The 14,890-nt window shown below is 45.7% G+C and overlaps 3 protein-coding genes across 3 annotated transcripts; 1 reads left to right on the forward strand and 2 right to left on the reverse strand.

Moving 5' to 3' along the window:
- Positions 1-806: 806 nt before the first annotated feature.
- Positions 807-2,937, reverse strand: LOC103976806 (zinc-finger homeodomain protein 2-like). Its single transcript, XM_009392132.3, has one exon. The coding sequence runs from the start codon at positions 2,117-2,119 to the stop codon at positions 1,166-1,168; it is 954 nt and encodes a 317-aa protein (XP_009390407.3). The 5' UTR covers positions 2,120-2,937; the 3' UTR covers positions 807-1,165.
- Positions 2,938-4,470: 1,533 nt separating this feature from the next.
- LOC103976630 (dof zinc finger protein DOF5.6) lies at positions 4,471-6,379 on the reverse strand. Its single transcript, XM_009391903.3, has 2 exons — positions 6,015-6,379; positions 4,471-5,587 (listed from the first exon to the last, which is right to left on the reverse strand). Exons 1-2 carry the CDS (start codon positions 6,063-6,065, stop codon positions 4,736-4,738), a joined length of 903 nt encoding a protein of 300 aa, XP_009390178.2. The 5' UTR covers positions 6,066-6,379; the 3' UTR covers positions 4,471-4,735.
- A 1,343-nt stretch (positions 6,380-7,722) lies between these two features.
- Positions 7,723-10,275, forward strand: LOC135606315 (small ribosomal subunit protein uS12-like). The gene is made up of 4 exons (XM_065097368.1): positions 7,723-7,872; positions 9,306-9,418; positions 9,526-9,650; positions 9,876-10,275. The coding sequence occupies exons 1-4, from the start codon at positions 7,868-7,870 to the stop codon at positions 10,014-10,016; spliced, it is 384 nt and encodes a 127-aa protein (XP_064953440.1). The 5' UTR covers positions 7,723-7,867; the 3' UTR covers positions 10,017-10,275.
- Positions 10,276-14,890: the final 4,615 nt, after the last annotated feature.

The following is a 14,890-nucleotide window of genomic DNA, read 5'->3' on the forward strand; positions in this document are numbered from 1 at the left end:
TTAGCGCAGGAGCGGTTAAGGTGTTCACACGTGTTCCTTTCCTGATTCCACAAAGCAAATCTTTATTTTAATTACGTTATGAAGCTTAAAACACGACTCTTAATGACAGTTCCGTATAATCAAATTCTGCAGAAATGCACTAAATTAATAGGTTTGGGTTGGGTTGGGTGGGTGCAATATGAAATGCATACGCATCCGCTTCCCACGATCGATCGTTTCGCCAATATAATGACGTCGGATAAAAGATGGAATACGAGGATAGCGATACCCTTTTGATTTGATTTGGGGGAATTTGGAAACCCGGCGAGAGATTGGAATCGGAAGGTTGGTCGTTAGGGTAAGAGCAAACCTTGATCGAATTCGTGCTTGTCTGGATTGGGGGGGGGGGGTTCTTCGACTTCTTTCTTGATCATCTCGATGCTATCTCGTAATTTGTCCTCCGTAGAAATAAAAGAGGGCCATTTTGATTCAGCTTCCTCTTAGCAAACCCTAGAGTGAGAACGGATTTCTATGTGCCGATGCATCGACGCAGGCGAGCGTCGTGCGCTGCGGCCCATTCAGCCAACAAGCATTCGGATTTTCTAGATCTGAAATCGGAGGCATGATGTGCTGTTTTCAGCGATCACCGATCTCCGAAATAAGCAGCCTAGCAGGTATGTTTCTATCCAGCTCCGTATATGGTTCTTCTTCACAATCCACTGCGTTTGGTGTTCCTTCTTCCCACCAGTTTTCCAGACGGAGGAGGGTTCGCTGGTAGTAAACTGGTAATTTCTTATCGAGTCATTCCACTAGAATCTTGAACGGGAACCGTTTAACAATGGGAATAATCCAGTCAAATCCAATTTGTACGGATACAGAATTCTCCATCTTACAATGCGCTCTTACGAGCCTTCGTCTCTCCACCCGAGATTGGTCGATGGAGATTGTTCTTGAGAAAGGACGTGAGTCCCAAGGTTCGATTCAAAGGAGCATATATATAATAATTACCATTTCTTGAGACTAAGCTCTCTGCAGAGGAACATATATGGATCTGCCTACCGGGAAACGAGCATGTAACAGTACATATTATGTCACCACGTTAAGGAAAGAGAGAAAAAGAAAAAGAGACGGATGTGAGTCGATTAACTAAGTAGAATGCTGTCTTTTTTGTCCGTGTTGTTTTTCCTCAAGCTTCTGGCATTTCGTGGTGGTGCTGCTGCTGCTCCTCCACCTCCTCCTCCTCCTCCTCCTCCTCCTCCTCTTCCTCCTGCTGCTGTTGCTTCCTTAGGGCGTTCTTGTTGTTGTGCATCCACACCTTTAGCACTTGCCTACTAACACCAACCTCGCCGCAAAATTGCTCTACCGCACCCTCATGCTGCTTCTGCATTCTCCACCCGACCTTCTCGGCGAAGGCCATCATCCTCTCCTTCTGTTCGGCCGTGAACTTTGTCCTGAACCTCTTCTTAGACACCGTGAACCGCTGCTGCGGCACGGTGCCTAGCATAAGCTCCTCGGTCGACGACTCCGTCGCCGCGCCCACGCTTGCACCGGTATGAAGCAGAATGCCGGCGGAGCCGAAAAGCTTCAGGTTGTGATCGTGGCCGGTCGAAGGTAGAGAGAGGTGGTGTGGAGGAAGCAGGAGAGGCACTCTACCGTGGGTGCCGTTCTGAAGGTCGCGGAGGGGAGAATTCATGTCGGTGTCTCTGCGGTGGAAGCTTCGGTGGCAACCACAGGCGGCGCACTTGAGTGCGTCGTCGCTGCGTGGCATGAACTCGCAGCAGCCATCGAGGATGTGCCCGCCTAGGCTGGCAGCATGGTTCCGGAGACACTCCCGGTACCGGAGTGCCGCGTCAGTGTCGGTGGCAGGAAGAAGGGCGGCGGCGGCGGTGGTGGTGGTGGTGGAATTGGATCGACCACCGCTACCCAAAGCACTCGCCAGGGCAGGAGCTGAAGCGGGAGTGCGATTGTGGATCAGAGACGCCATCCCATTTCTGGCATCACCTGTTCCACCTCTTGCTTCGGTGGCATAGTGAAGCAAGGTGGAAGGGGGTAAAGGCATGGTGAAGGCAGCGGATTGCTGGAGAGGAGTAGGATTGTAGATCTTCTCCTGCTCCTGCAACTCCTGTCCTCTAACTTCCATTAACTTGTGTCGGGGAGAGTAGCGTCGGGTGATGTAACTCACAGGCCTACGGGAGGATGTCTTACACACGACGAACGAGAAGAAGAGCAAGTTGGATCTACGACAAAGGTAGCAGTTGGAAACAAAGTAGACAAGTGTCGATGAGTCGAGGAACGAGGACGGTGAATATTATGGCTAAGAAAGTGGTGCGGAATAGAGATGGCGTTAGAGGAAGTCGTAATATCGGAATGCGGCAGGCGGCAGGCGGCAGGCGGAGGAGCAGCATGTGAACAACGGATGAGGCAAAGGAGAGCAGGAGAGGTGATGGAACAAGACATGCGAGGATTTAAGGGATCAAGAAGAGAATCCATAACCACCGACAGGGTCATGTTTCACCCCTCCCACGCCCTGCAACATGGCCCCACGCTCTATTATTGTTGCTGCTCATTTCCTCGGGTCTACTAGCATCGGTAGGTGTGGTTAGGAGGACTCAATTTATTATTGTTCTTCGCCCGCATCGCAACTTGCAATGTGAGTCTCAAAGGGTGTCAGCTATCTTCTTCTGATCTGATCTGATCTGATCTGATGGGTGGTGGTTCGCCCTTGGCATGGTTGCAGCAGACCTGGTCAGCCAAAAGGGTTTCAAAGGCTGGGGCTGGAGTGGGATTTGCAATGATGGGGCCCTCCCCGACCCAGCAATCTTGTGGCCATGTCAGACTCCCCACTTTAGGGGAGGGCCCACATTCCCTCCTCCTCGTCTCACTTTCTCTTTTACCAGTCAGTACCGGTCGATCTTGTCGTTCTCAGAGAGAGAAAGGGGAAGAGGAACCCTGCTGCGTTGGTGGACGGCCACCGTGCATCATTAATCCGCTTCATCCCCATAAATACGAATACTATGTTGGTTAAACTAAAATACCCGAGCGACACACTTGTTCGAGAATGTCGATGTGATGTATCGTATCACATCATAAAAATGCATCGATCGAGCTTAGCCTTTGATGGATCCAAGGGAATACAGTTGTGCGCCACTAAAAGAGTATATATCCTCTGCTCGATCATTCCGGGCGACATTTTCCTGAAATGATTCTTTCATCCAATGCCACTTGCAGCAAGCGTACTTGAAGTTAATCATGCATGGGGAGGAGCACATGAGAATAGATCCTCATCTTCCACGATCTCGCCAACCTCTTCCCCGTAGCATGTCACCCGGAAGTGGCCTCGCCGGAACAGTTTTATTGGGTGTCCTCGAGTTGACCGATTCGAAGGCCACCGATCCATCCATCCATCATCACCACCACCACTATCATATGAGCCGATTCGATGAACTGCCAACTAAGGTGGAGCTGCCATGATACTTGTAAGGTGGAGCTGCCATGATACTTGTACGGGTCGTTGCTCTCTTCTTCTTCTTCTTCTTATTTTCTTAATCATCATGCACGTCTCCATCCGCCCAATTGTAAAGCTGTATCCGACCACCACAAATTCCCTTGCGTCCACACGGATCGATTCAACTTATGTGTTGCATGACTAATTAGCCATATAAACTATCACCTCTTGTCGATGCCTTGCTTATGCAATGCACGACATGCAGCATGAACGTGCCGCCGACTGCTATCACATGCGGCAATACGTTTCGAGAGGCTTTAGCCATTAGGCATGCATTCCTAGTGCGTGCAAAATGCTTTTGTGTGTTTATTATGATGCACATACTTGGGAGTGAGTGAGTTCTTTAAATTGTTGGAGATGGAGTGCCGATTATTTTTATTGTTATTATTGTACCGCATAAAGAGCGCTTAACGTAAATTTGATCGTTCATGGTTTTACTGGTTATTCTTGACGTGGGTGTTTCCTTGGCTCGCACATTGCTTCGTTAAATTTCTTTGTTCACGGTAGATTTTATCGGACATGATTCTGGTTTGAATGATGAAGGTAGTAATCCGTAGATGAAGCTAAAGCATTCTGAGCTAGCAAGTCCTCATGGAAAGACAACAGAGACTCATGGCTTGGTAAAGAAGAGCCTTCGAAACACTTTTGTGTTCCCCTCCCTATATGTCCATAGGAAGTTCACCTGTGGGGTAGGGCTGGTAGAGTGAGGAACACAACCTCTCTTTCCTCTCTCCTACTACACTGCGTATCGCTTTACCTGGCACTCTGCGGTGGATACTTTTTCAGGATGGTGAAGCCAGCCTTATTCCATCAGCTAGCTAAAGGGTCAGAATTTTTTGTTGTACTTCGTCGTGTGTGTGTGTGTGTGTGTGTGTGTGTGTGTGACAATTTTACTTTTTGTTTCTGCTGTCTCGTAGTTGGAAACCATTAAGAGGTTGTAGTAACATCCGATTGGCATGCACACTCGTCTCAGAAGAAACACGCTGATCGTAGATGTTGATTAGCAGAAGACAGTGATCAAACATTTGATACTAAGGCCTCCGATGATATTAGGTAGGGGTAAAAGGACGGAAAGGAACAAACGAAAGCAAGCATCGAACCATTAGGTCGTTCCACCACCTCATGTTCTTTTAGAAATGGAAAGAAATATTTAAAGGAGAATGAAATGAATTGGCAGATTTCTTTTCCACATGGCTCGCGGCTAGCATTGGCTGCTGCTGTGACTGTTGGAGAACCCTCTCATTCTGACGGTCACCGGGGAGCCATTCCATTCATCAACCCAGCCCACGATGCGAGGCCTTTGTCGCACCCCATTACCGCACGACCCGCATCGACGCAACACTGATCTGCCCACTGCGTTGATAGATTAATCCAGTCTCCGGGCTTCACCTCCACGGAATTTGGCTCCTCGAGCCCATCGAAAGGGAGCGCAAGCCCCCGGCATGCCTCCATGAGGCCAGCATGGTTCCCATCGATGCAGAAGCCGCAAGTGCCGATCATGCTGTGGAAGCTGGCCGAGGCGGATCCATGGCTTGCAGCTTCTCCGAGGCCTGGATTCCCTCCACCCAAGGGGAGTTGGTTCCTGGTGAGGATGGCCCCAAGCTTGCCATCCATGAGATCAAGCCCATCCATAGGGTTGTCGAGCATCAGGTCGTACTTGCACTCCATGAAATCAATGTTCCGACAAGTGTTGGTGAATATTGATTCAAGATGCGGTAATTGCGCCAGAGGGAAGGGTTGGTGGAGGCAGCTGCTGGTTGCTTCTTTGAGCGAGGAGGAAGCAGATGGATGCAACAGGTCGGCCGTCTTTTTAGCACCCGAGCGCTTGTTCTTTCGGCAGCCGCCGCCGACGGGCACATTTCTTAGGGTTCCGCCTTTAGTCCAGTACCTCCTGCATGTTTTGCACAAGTACCTTGGCTGGGAGAGGCTGTAGTTGTTGTAGTAGCAGAACTTGGTGTGAGTGGAGTCACATCTGGGACACTTGAGAGCTTGGTCGTGCTGTGGCCGCAGCCTTTCCTCCATGACCGGCGGCGGCCTTGAGCATGACATCACTTCACTGGATGGGGAGGAGGCATCCATCCCGCTGTCTTCCTGAACAACGCCCTGCATTAATTGTGATGATCGTAATCATCTTGAGTCTGTAACGTGTGAATTCTGGTTGCCGAACAACAACCTTCGGACATGCACTTGGGTGTAAAGAGAAATACAAATTTGTGACGGTCACATCGACATGATGATGATCACCAAGTTGAGGAACATGTTTTGCCAAAGTGCTTCTTATCATTCCGGCTAATATAGTGAATGCATTGTGCTTTCCGAATTAGAAGCCAAGAAGTGAAAGCAAGACAAGCAGTGTCATAATTTTTCAGTAATCAGAATTACACAGCGGTTTCGTCGATCATATGAAAAATAATAAGAAAAAGGAATGGAAACATTCATCGATGAAGAGATTATAAACCAGAAAAGGGGTTTTCTCGTTCATGTCACAAACATGGTGATCTAAAACATGCAGCATGGCTTAATGACTTGCCTTTAGCCAGTCGGAGGACTCCATAAAAATTTGCATGGAAGGACTTGCCATTCTCAAAGCGAAGAGGAACTAAAGCAGCCAAGACAATAATAGGTCGAGAAAGAAGAGGTGGAATTAGGTAGTCCAGTTACACGGCTGGGGACGAGCCTGAAGATAAGATCTGCGTGGGAAAGGATTGAGCGAGCGGGAAAATAGGGGCGATGGGGGGCTGGTTTGGGAGGGTCGTAAGGACTAGTATATGAAGGGAGAAAAGATGCGGAGCAGCAGCGACCGAGCTACGCCGCTTGTGGGGACACACCTTGTAGGAGACCCAAGTCCAAAGCTTCTTCCATCGGCTACAAAAGACTCAGCTGCCTACCTCTGGAGGATTTCGGTGTCTCGATAAACGCAAGACCAGAGACTTTGTGTGTGTGTGTTTGTGTGCGTATACAATTAATAGAAAAAGTGAGCTCTCACGAGAACGAGAGCAATGATCCAAAGGAATGCAAGGATCTTCCATGCTGTATTCATCTACGCTGCTAGATGAAAGAAAGAAAGATCCAATTGCAGTTTGTGCTGCTTATGTTGCAGTTTTCACGCATCATCTGGAGAGGAAGGCAACCAAACCAAACCAAACCAAACCGAGCATGCGTTCCTCCCTGTCTGCACGTATGTCGTTCGACCTGTGCACAGATTTAGGATTCAGGATGGCGACAACCATCCACTTAATTTTACTTCCTCTGCACGATCCATCAATTAACATCATTATTTTTCTTCTTCTTATCCCTCATCCGCGGGCGTGTTAGACCAATGAGAAATGATTGCAGAAAGCAAATGCTTCGAGATAAGCGAACACCGTCAATCTCATTTCGATCCTTTGTTACGGTTGCCATATCTTCTTCGCTCCGTAAATTACTGCCATCCCATAGCGATACTAACGCTGATGTATACGTATTGCCTTTGCCTCCATGGATTTCGTATCGCTTGGCCGTCGGCTCGAGGAGCTGAGCCGTCAACCATACGGTGGAAGAATCTGAACACATGTCAGAAGGTGTGCGGTGGCAGTAGAATATTTAGGTCATCGGGAAAGACGAGTGGCAAACCGAAAGCTCACTCCACGGCGTGGCCCCACCCCACCTCCCTCTCGTTCTCCCGCGCTAAGTGGACCCCAGACTCCCTTCTTTCTTCTACTTTCTCGCTCTCCACCCACAAGCAAAGAATCGATGCCCTCCTCCCTCCCCCCTCCCTTCCTACGGGACCTTCACGTGACAGGCAGCAGAGCCGGGTCCACTGCCGCTGTTTGCTGTGCACCGATGGAGAAGTGCTTCTATCTGTTGGACCATACCGCGCGCTGCCAACGTCGCGCACATCGAGCTGTCTCGGGCGACGCACGCACGTAGGCGGAAGTCTCGGTCGGCGCATGAAGAGGTCCCGTCGTCGTCCCTTCCCCCTCGCCCGCCATGCCCGTATGGCTGTCTTCTCTTCCGGAGGGATACACCTCGGGGCGATTCAGCCATACTATTCAAGTGCAAGGTCAACCCACAGCCCGAGCTTGAATTGACCCGGTCAACATTAAAGTCCAGGCCCAATTTGATGTCTCGACCAAACCCAGCCCAGATATCAAACTATACCGGGCCTGCTGCATGTTGGCAAACCTTTCATGCACATTATGCATTAATTAAGCCCATGGAGGTCTTGTTTGTTCGTCAGGCTGTTGGCCTAAATGTTTGTACATCAGCCCATGGAGGTCTTGTTTAATCTACCTCCGCCTATATATCTACAGGGGCGGCTAGGGTTTCGCCTACGCGCCGCCGCTCTTGCATCCTTCACCTGCCAGAGAGGAGAGAGGCCGGCGATCTTCGGCCACCAACAAGATGGGGTGAGGGTTCTACCATATGAAAGTTTGTTCTTACCTACATCGTCGTTCTCCGATGCTGTGTTTGACTCGGATCGATCCATGTTGTGTGCCCCTTGTTTGTCGGGAATTCTCGATATGTTCCCTATGAATTTGCTTACCTCCCCCTTCCCATTTTTGTTGGGTTTTTTGTATTGTTTGTATTCAAGACCTTATTATGGAAGCCTGAGAGAACTTTTTGTTGCAGTTTACAGTCAGGATTTTGAACCCGGATCTCTTACTTTCGGTTCTTTAGGTTGTTAGACATATAAGAGACTTAGCGAATACGATGAAATCGGATCGTACTTTATGAAAATAGATTTTGACGAGTTGATGAGCGATGGATTATTCTCGGATTTATGGATGAATGTCGAAAGCTGTATCTTACCTTACTATTCTAAAGACACTTATATTGCAAAGTGCAAATATCAAAAAAATTTCATTGTGTTTCCATTTGTTTTGAAATTTAGAGCTGGAACTTGTCAATTCTTGTTCATTTCTGAGTATATGAGTGCAAATTAATTGCCATAGGTCAGATCTCGCGTCTTGTTACGATAATTTTCATGGGAAGCCAATGATGACCGATAAAGGATATTAGGAGTCTATTGTGGAGATCCATTGATTAGCTTCCCATTTGTCTCATGTCTTGTTGTATTCAAGTTTTATTTGGTTGCCTAGCATCTGACGTCTGTCCTTGAACACGAGCTCATGTGAAAGTCAGCATTTTGCATCTTTCATGAAATTGAGTGTCTCTTATATAAACTGTGGATTTAGCTTCTTTTTTTTTCCGAATCATTTCTCTGACGATATGTTTGGAGTCCATAATCAGCTTTAGCTACTGTGTCTCATTTATGTTTTTTTTTCTTCTTGAATCTGCTAGCGCGACATCTCACTTGTTCATACTGCAAATATGCAGCTTGTAAAAGAAATGCGTTCCTTTTGGTTGTCTTTTGTGTTGTTGACTGCATCCTTACTCTAATTATTGTTTGGACCTCATGTGTTGTAACTGTTACTTCGTTACCTGGCGCTACCTTTCTCAACAGAAGTAGATCCGGAGCTTGTTATCTCTGTGATTTGATCATTTCGGAACGAAGGGCCGTGTTATTCATTTTTATTTTTGTTGCAAATAAGAATTCTAGTTATCTTAGACATCGCCATCTGGATTCAGTTTTTATTCTTTTTTAAGTTAAGAAATATGCTGTTCTAGTTTGAATTTGTGTTACGAGACATGCTATCTGTAGAGATGGAAATTTCTGTCTTTGCTTTTCGGTGTTGCTAGCTGGTTCTCCAGTTTTTGGTGCCTTGACTACTATTATAATTGTAATAGAGATGATAAGAAATATGAACCGAGTAAAAGAACATTTGGAAAACTTGCTTGATCGAACATGAATAATTTATTATCTACATATATATCACAGGAAGACCCGTGGTATGGGAGCTGGGCGTAAGCTCAAAACTCACAGGAGGCGGCAGAGGTGGGCGGACAAAGCATACAAGAAAAGTCATCTCGGGAATGAGTGGAAGAAAAGATGTAAGCTATATGATGGTTAATCAGAAGAGTCAATTCTTTCGTTCTTAATGTTGTGTTGCTCATGTTCGGTTGGAGGATTGACACGAGGCTCTCTGACTCTCGTAGAGGCATCGAAGCCAAGCAGCCCAACTCCGCCATCCGAAAGTGTGCTAGAGTTCAACTGATCAAGAATGGAAAGAAAATTGCAGCCTTTGTTCCGAACGATGGTTGTTTAAATTTCATCGAAGAAAATGTAAGTGGTGGTTTGATTTGTCAAGACTTTTTTTATGTGCGCCAGTGAGCCGTCCAAGGATTGATTTCTTGGTAGCAAAGATACACACCTGCATGCACCAGATATTGCTGCTGCTGGTGTTTGGAGGGTCTCCTTTTGAGCCACCCACAATGATTAAATTTCATGCATTCTCAGCGTCACATCCGCTCTGAACATTTTGCTGTTGATTTGCATTTGTTTTCGCAGGACGAAGTCTTGATCGCTGGTTTTGGACGGAAGGGACACGCGGTGGGTGATATTCCCGGAGTGCGGTTCAAGGTGGTGAAGGTTTCGGGTGTGTCGCTGTTGGCGCTATTCAAGGAAAAGAAGGAGAAGCCTCGCTCTTAACTTATAATAATTGCTTTACTGGGTTTCCAGATGAATCAGTCAGCCATTTGCTTGACTCGTCATTCAGCACTTTTTCCTAGTCGACGGTGATCTGTTTTCTTTTTTTGTTTTTTGTTTCCAGATGGTCAGACATTTGTTTTCATTATTAGCGTTTTAACCACTGAACGAATCACACGGGCTATGCTATTTTTATTGAACCGATGACTTTATATTATGTGTTATGGAGATAATCTGACTCATCGTCCATTCGCTTGCCAAATGTTGCCCACGTGGTGAGCTCCTTTGCCCACGTCAGATTGGCCGAGGCCCCGTTCTGTTCGTGCATTTGGCGTGATCCCGCATAAATGCAACGCAACTGATTCGGAATTATATAATAGGGGGAGTGGAGAGAGAGCGAGTGGGGAGGATGCAAATGTTCATCCTCCTCCACCTCTCTCTCTCTCTGCCTCGCCCTCTCTTCGACCCACGGTCTCCTCGAGACTGATGTCAACATTGATCGTTTCTGGGGCGAGGGTTCAAGCGTCGTCAGTCCCTCGTCGTTGTTGTCGGTCTCCCCTGCTTCCTCCGACAAGCCCATGTGATTCTTGATCAACAAGCGTGACGCCATCGCCCTCTGGGCGTACCCTTGTAGCGGCGGGTTTGGATCCTGACTTGGGTTTTGATTCTTGTTTCTCTTTTCCGTGTATCTTTTCGCTTCATGGTCCGATTTTGTCGGATCTTCGCGGACGTCGTTGGACACTGCGATCTGCTTTTCCCTACTTAAAAAGGTTTCTTTAGGTTCAAAACTAGGGTTAAGGTTCTGATGTTGAGGTTCTTGGGCCTGAAATGCGTTTGCAGGTATCGACAGCCATACTAGCTATATACCAGGTGCGACGTACGGAGTGAATTCTGGTGCTTCTAGTTTTCTCTGTTTGATTTATCCTCTGTCATATGGTTTTGTCTTTCCTAGCAACAAAATACAGTGGGTTTCTTGAGAGCATGATTCAGTGATCTCATAAATTTATGTTATGTTGCAGAAATTTCTACATATATTGACAAAATATTTTTCGGTTCTACTAAGATGAAAACTCCATGAAGAATGAAGGGAAAAAAGTGCCCAAGTGATGTTTGATAAAATGTGTAAAAAATGTTCATGGGAGTCACTGCTTTTGTGAAATTCTCAAAATTCTTGTTTATATTCTTGTTTCCTTGCCTTTGCTACGTTTATATTTTGATTTTGATTGAAATCCCTGTCATCTTCATTATTGAGATCGGTTCGACCAAGGTTGATAAATTCTTTGCTTGTTTGAGAGGGAAATGCACAGCCATGCCCATTTCTTTGCTTGGGCGAAAGCTGGACAACTCTAGAACATTCTAAAAATTATAGAATGAACGCATGGCAGATAGGAACAAAACATAACGTTGAGGGTATTTTAGAAACAGCGAATGTGTCAACAATATGAATTTGTATGGACTTGTAGGAGCTTTATTCATTCCTTTTTCTTTCTTTATAATGTATGTATACACTATTGACGGAAGCTGCATGGAGGTTGCAATGTGTTTCTTTTCTTGAAATGGACTTGAGTAAATGCAAACTTGATTTCAAGGCCTTAAATTGTAGGTGTTATTCAATAACCAAAAGGTTAATAATGTTGGGTTATTAACATGGAGAGTGACAGTGCAGAGTTGGGCTATGTCGAATGACCTAAAACCATGAATGAAAAGCTAGCGTCGCTGAGATGAGAATGTTGAGGTTGATGTGTTGAGTTGATAAAAATGATAGCTATGGATGATGTTCTGGTCAAAGGACATGAGCTGATTAGAGGTTGCAGGTTGAGCGTAGAGAAACATTTAAGAAGGTTTTATTAGAAACAATACTATGATATCCAAATGCATTTTGATTTTATCAGAAATATGCATTGTGAGAGTGGAGATCACTCAATGTTGTTTAAGCACTGGATGCATTTCCTCGAGCTTTGTAAGCTTGGATCCGTTGTAAAAGCTCTTCTTTAGTGCACGCAATCCAGTCGATGGACTTGGTTCTTTATATTAATTTTTGCAAGATACAGAGAAAACCTCTGTAATTTCGTCATGTACCAATTTGCATTATGCAGCACATTTGAATGGTCGAAATTATCAGCATATGATCTTTTTCAAACAAGAACAAGCTTGGAAGTTTTGTATTCTTCATAGCTCAATGCAGTTAATAAACCTGCTCTGTGAAGTGTTATCTGCAAGATGAAAAAACTTGGTTGTATTCGTTTAACTTGCACATGCACTACTACCTGAAGTTGATATATGATAGCATGGACACGAGTAAAAATTTAGATGTCTCAATATGTATTTGTTTTCCATTTTGTAACATTCACAACGACTGATAAATCTGTTTTGTGGCTCATCTTCGGCAGAGACACACATGAACAAGCTTGATTGGTGTGGTAGATATTTAAATGGTGGGTGAGAGGGAAAAAGAATGTAAATCTGATTGTTGTTATCCTTTTTCAGGTGGCGATATACTATGGTTGCTTATCCAATTTTGTTCACATTAGAAGAAATGAGCTCAGAAAGGCTTTAGTAGATTATTGTATTGGAAAGTTGTAAATTGTGATCGGTCCATTTTTCTGGCCGTCACCTGTTGGTGCTTAAAAAGTTGTCATCTGATGTCATTGAAATTACATCCATACTACTACAATCAGGTAATTTTTTTGTTTGTTCTCAAGTTTTTCTGTTGTTGTCTTGATTGTTATTTTCTTTTTATCTAATAAGATGGATGAATATTTCGTTGATCTTTATATCGAGGAACTTTTATTCTCTGAACATTGTGAACGGAAAGTAGGGTCGCCGAAGCAGCAAGTTATGGTGGACTCCAATGAGTTTTTGCATTTGCTTGTTGAAACTTGAACCTGCCCGAGGAGGACTGAAACAGGTTGTCTTTTTTCACCCACTTGCTGTCCAATTTTACTATGATACTTACTTGTTGCATTGACGAATTTTATGCATCTGCAAACAACGGTGGTGGGGATTCATTGACGTACGTACGTGACTTGTATATTTGCATTGCATTGCATTGCATTGCATTGAATGTAGGTAGGTAGGTTTCTTTGTGTGTATTCTCCACCCGTGATTTATGTTGTCAATGAATTTGCTTAATTTTCGGATTTTGCTCTTTTGCTATTTATGAAAAATTAAACTATTAGAATTCTTCATGATAAACTAACAGCTTCAATTAGTCGAGATGCAACGTCATCTATTTTCAGTAATATTTAGTCTATAAATTATTACTTGCTCCTTATTCCTACCAAAGGTGACCGGAATCTAAAACCCATCACCGAAATGGCTATTATTATTGTTACCTTGACGCTCGGCCGTGTCTTCCACATCAGGCGTCACCGCCACCGCCATCGACTCCCGCTTCGCCCCGGTGCCCGACGTCTCGGATGCCACCGGTAAAAGACACAGAAGCAGGTGGAGAAGTAGAGGAAGGCGGAAGAAGGAAAAAAGGAGCAAGGCTGGCGAGGAAGAGGAAATGAAATGAACACGATGAGAAGGATGAATGGAGAAGGAAGAAAGGAAGGAAGGAAGGAAGGGGAAAGCTGTCCGAGCTGGGACAAGGAGCTGACCGAGAAGGAACAAAATCCTTATAGAACCGATGTGGCCGCCTTCCTCCTCCTGCTCTTGTGGCCGCCTTCCTCAACCAGCTCGGTCCAGCCGACGCCCTCCTCCCTCCCGGCCGCCGCTCCTCCGTCGCTCGGGTCGGGTTGAGGTTGGTTCAAAACGAGCTGGGCCGGGTCGTATACCCATTAACTCGAGTTAAACGACACGCTTACAACGACCGTTCGGTGAACTTACCGCTAGCAGAACGGACGGCAAAAAGGCCCAAAAAAAAATTTTTGGTCCTCAAACCCTTGAAATCTGACGTTGTTACTTTCACTTGTGGTGACCAGAACCCAGAGCTAAAATAGGGCCATACGACCTCCCGCATGCCCAGTCGTTGATGGGCCCCTTAGTTATGGCTTCCAAGGTTCAGCAGACCGTCCGGTGCACTCACTGCGTGCGGAACCGACGATGAAGTGGGCCAAAAAAAGTTTTTTTTCCTCCAAACCCTTAAAATTTGCTGTTGTTTCTGTCACCTGCGGTGACCAGAATCTCAAAATTAAGCCGGCCCATCCTCGTTGGGAAGGGCCCGTAGTTATGACCTTTCAGGTTCAGCACACCATCCCGTGACCTTACCGAGTAAGGAACTGAAGACGAAGTGGGCCAAAAAAAAAATTTTTTTCCCTCAAACCCTTGGGTTTCGCTATCGTAACGGTTACCCGCGGTGACCGGCATCTAAAGTTTAAGCCGGCCCAAATAACCCACAAGATAGGCAAATTAAAGATGGAATCCGGTCACCTTGGGTAAGAATAAGAAGACGGATAGTGGCAGATTGGACGCCAGAAAATTTTTTTTGGGCCTCTTTCTCGCTGAACTAGAGTGCGGTAAGCTTACGAGATGGTGATTGTATCCACCATTTTATGGGTAGGAGCTCGACGCGGCGGCCTGATTCAGCCTAAACTAAAAAGGCCAACCCATTATATATGGGTAATCCGACCCGTTGTGGGCGGAATATCCTGCCCTGCCACATCAACAATCTAAAGCAGAAATAATAATAATAATAATAATAATAATAATAATAATAATAATAATAATAATCTCTCTCTCACACACAACACCCACACACATTTCCCTTCCCTTCCAGCCTTCTACTATTCCCAAATTCAATGACCACACACGCACACAACATCCAACTTTTCCCGTTCCTTATTTTGGCTCGTTGCCGTCCATACTTTACTCTTCCCTTCCAGCCTTATACTATTCCCAAATTCAATAACCAAACATAGACAAAATATCAAGAC

Source organism: Musa acuminata, chromosome BXJ2-2 (genome assembly GCF_036884655.1).
Source record: "Musa acuminata AAA Group cultivar baxijiao chromosome BXJ2-2, Cavendish_Baxijiao_AAA, whole genome shotgun sequence".
Classification (NCBI taxonomy): Eukaryota; Viridiplantae; Streptophyta; class Magnoliopsida; order Zingiberales; family Musaceae; genus Musa; species Musa acuminata.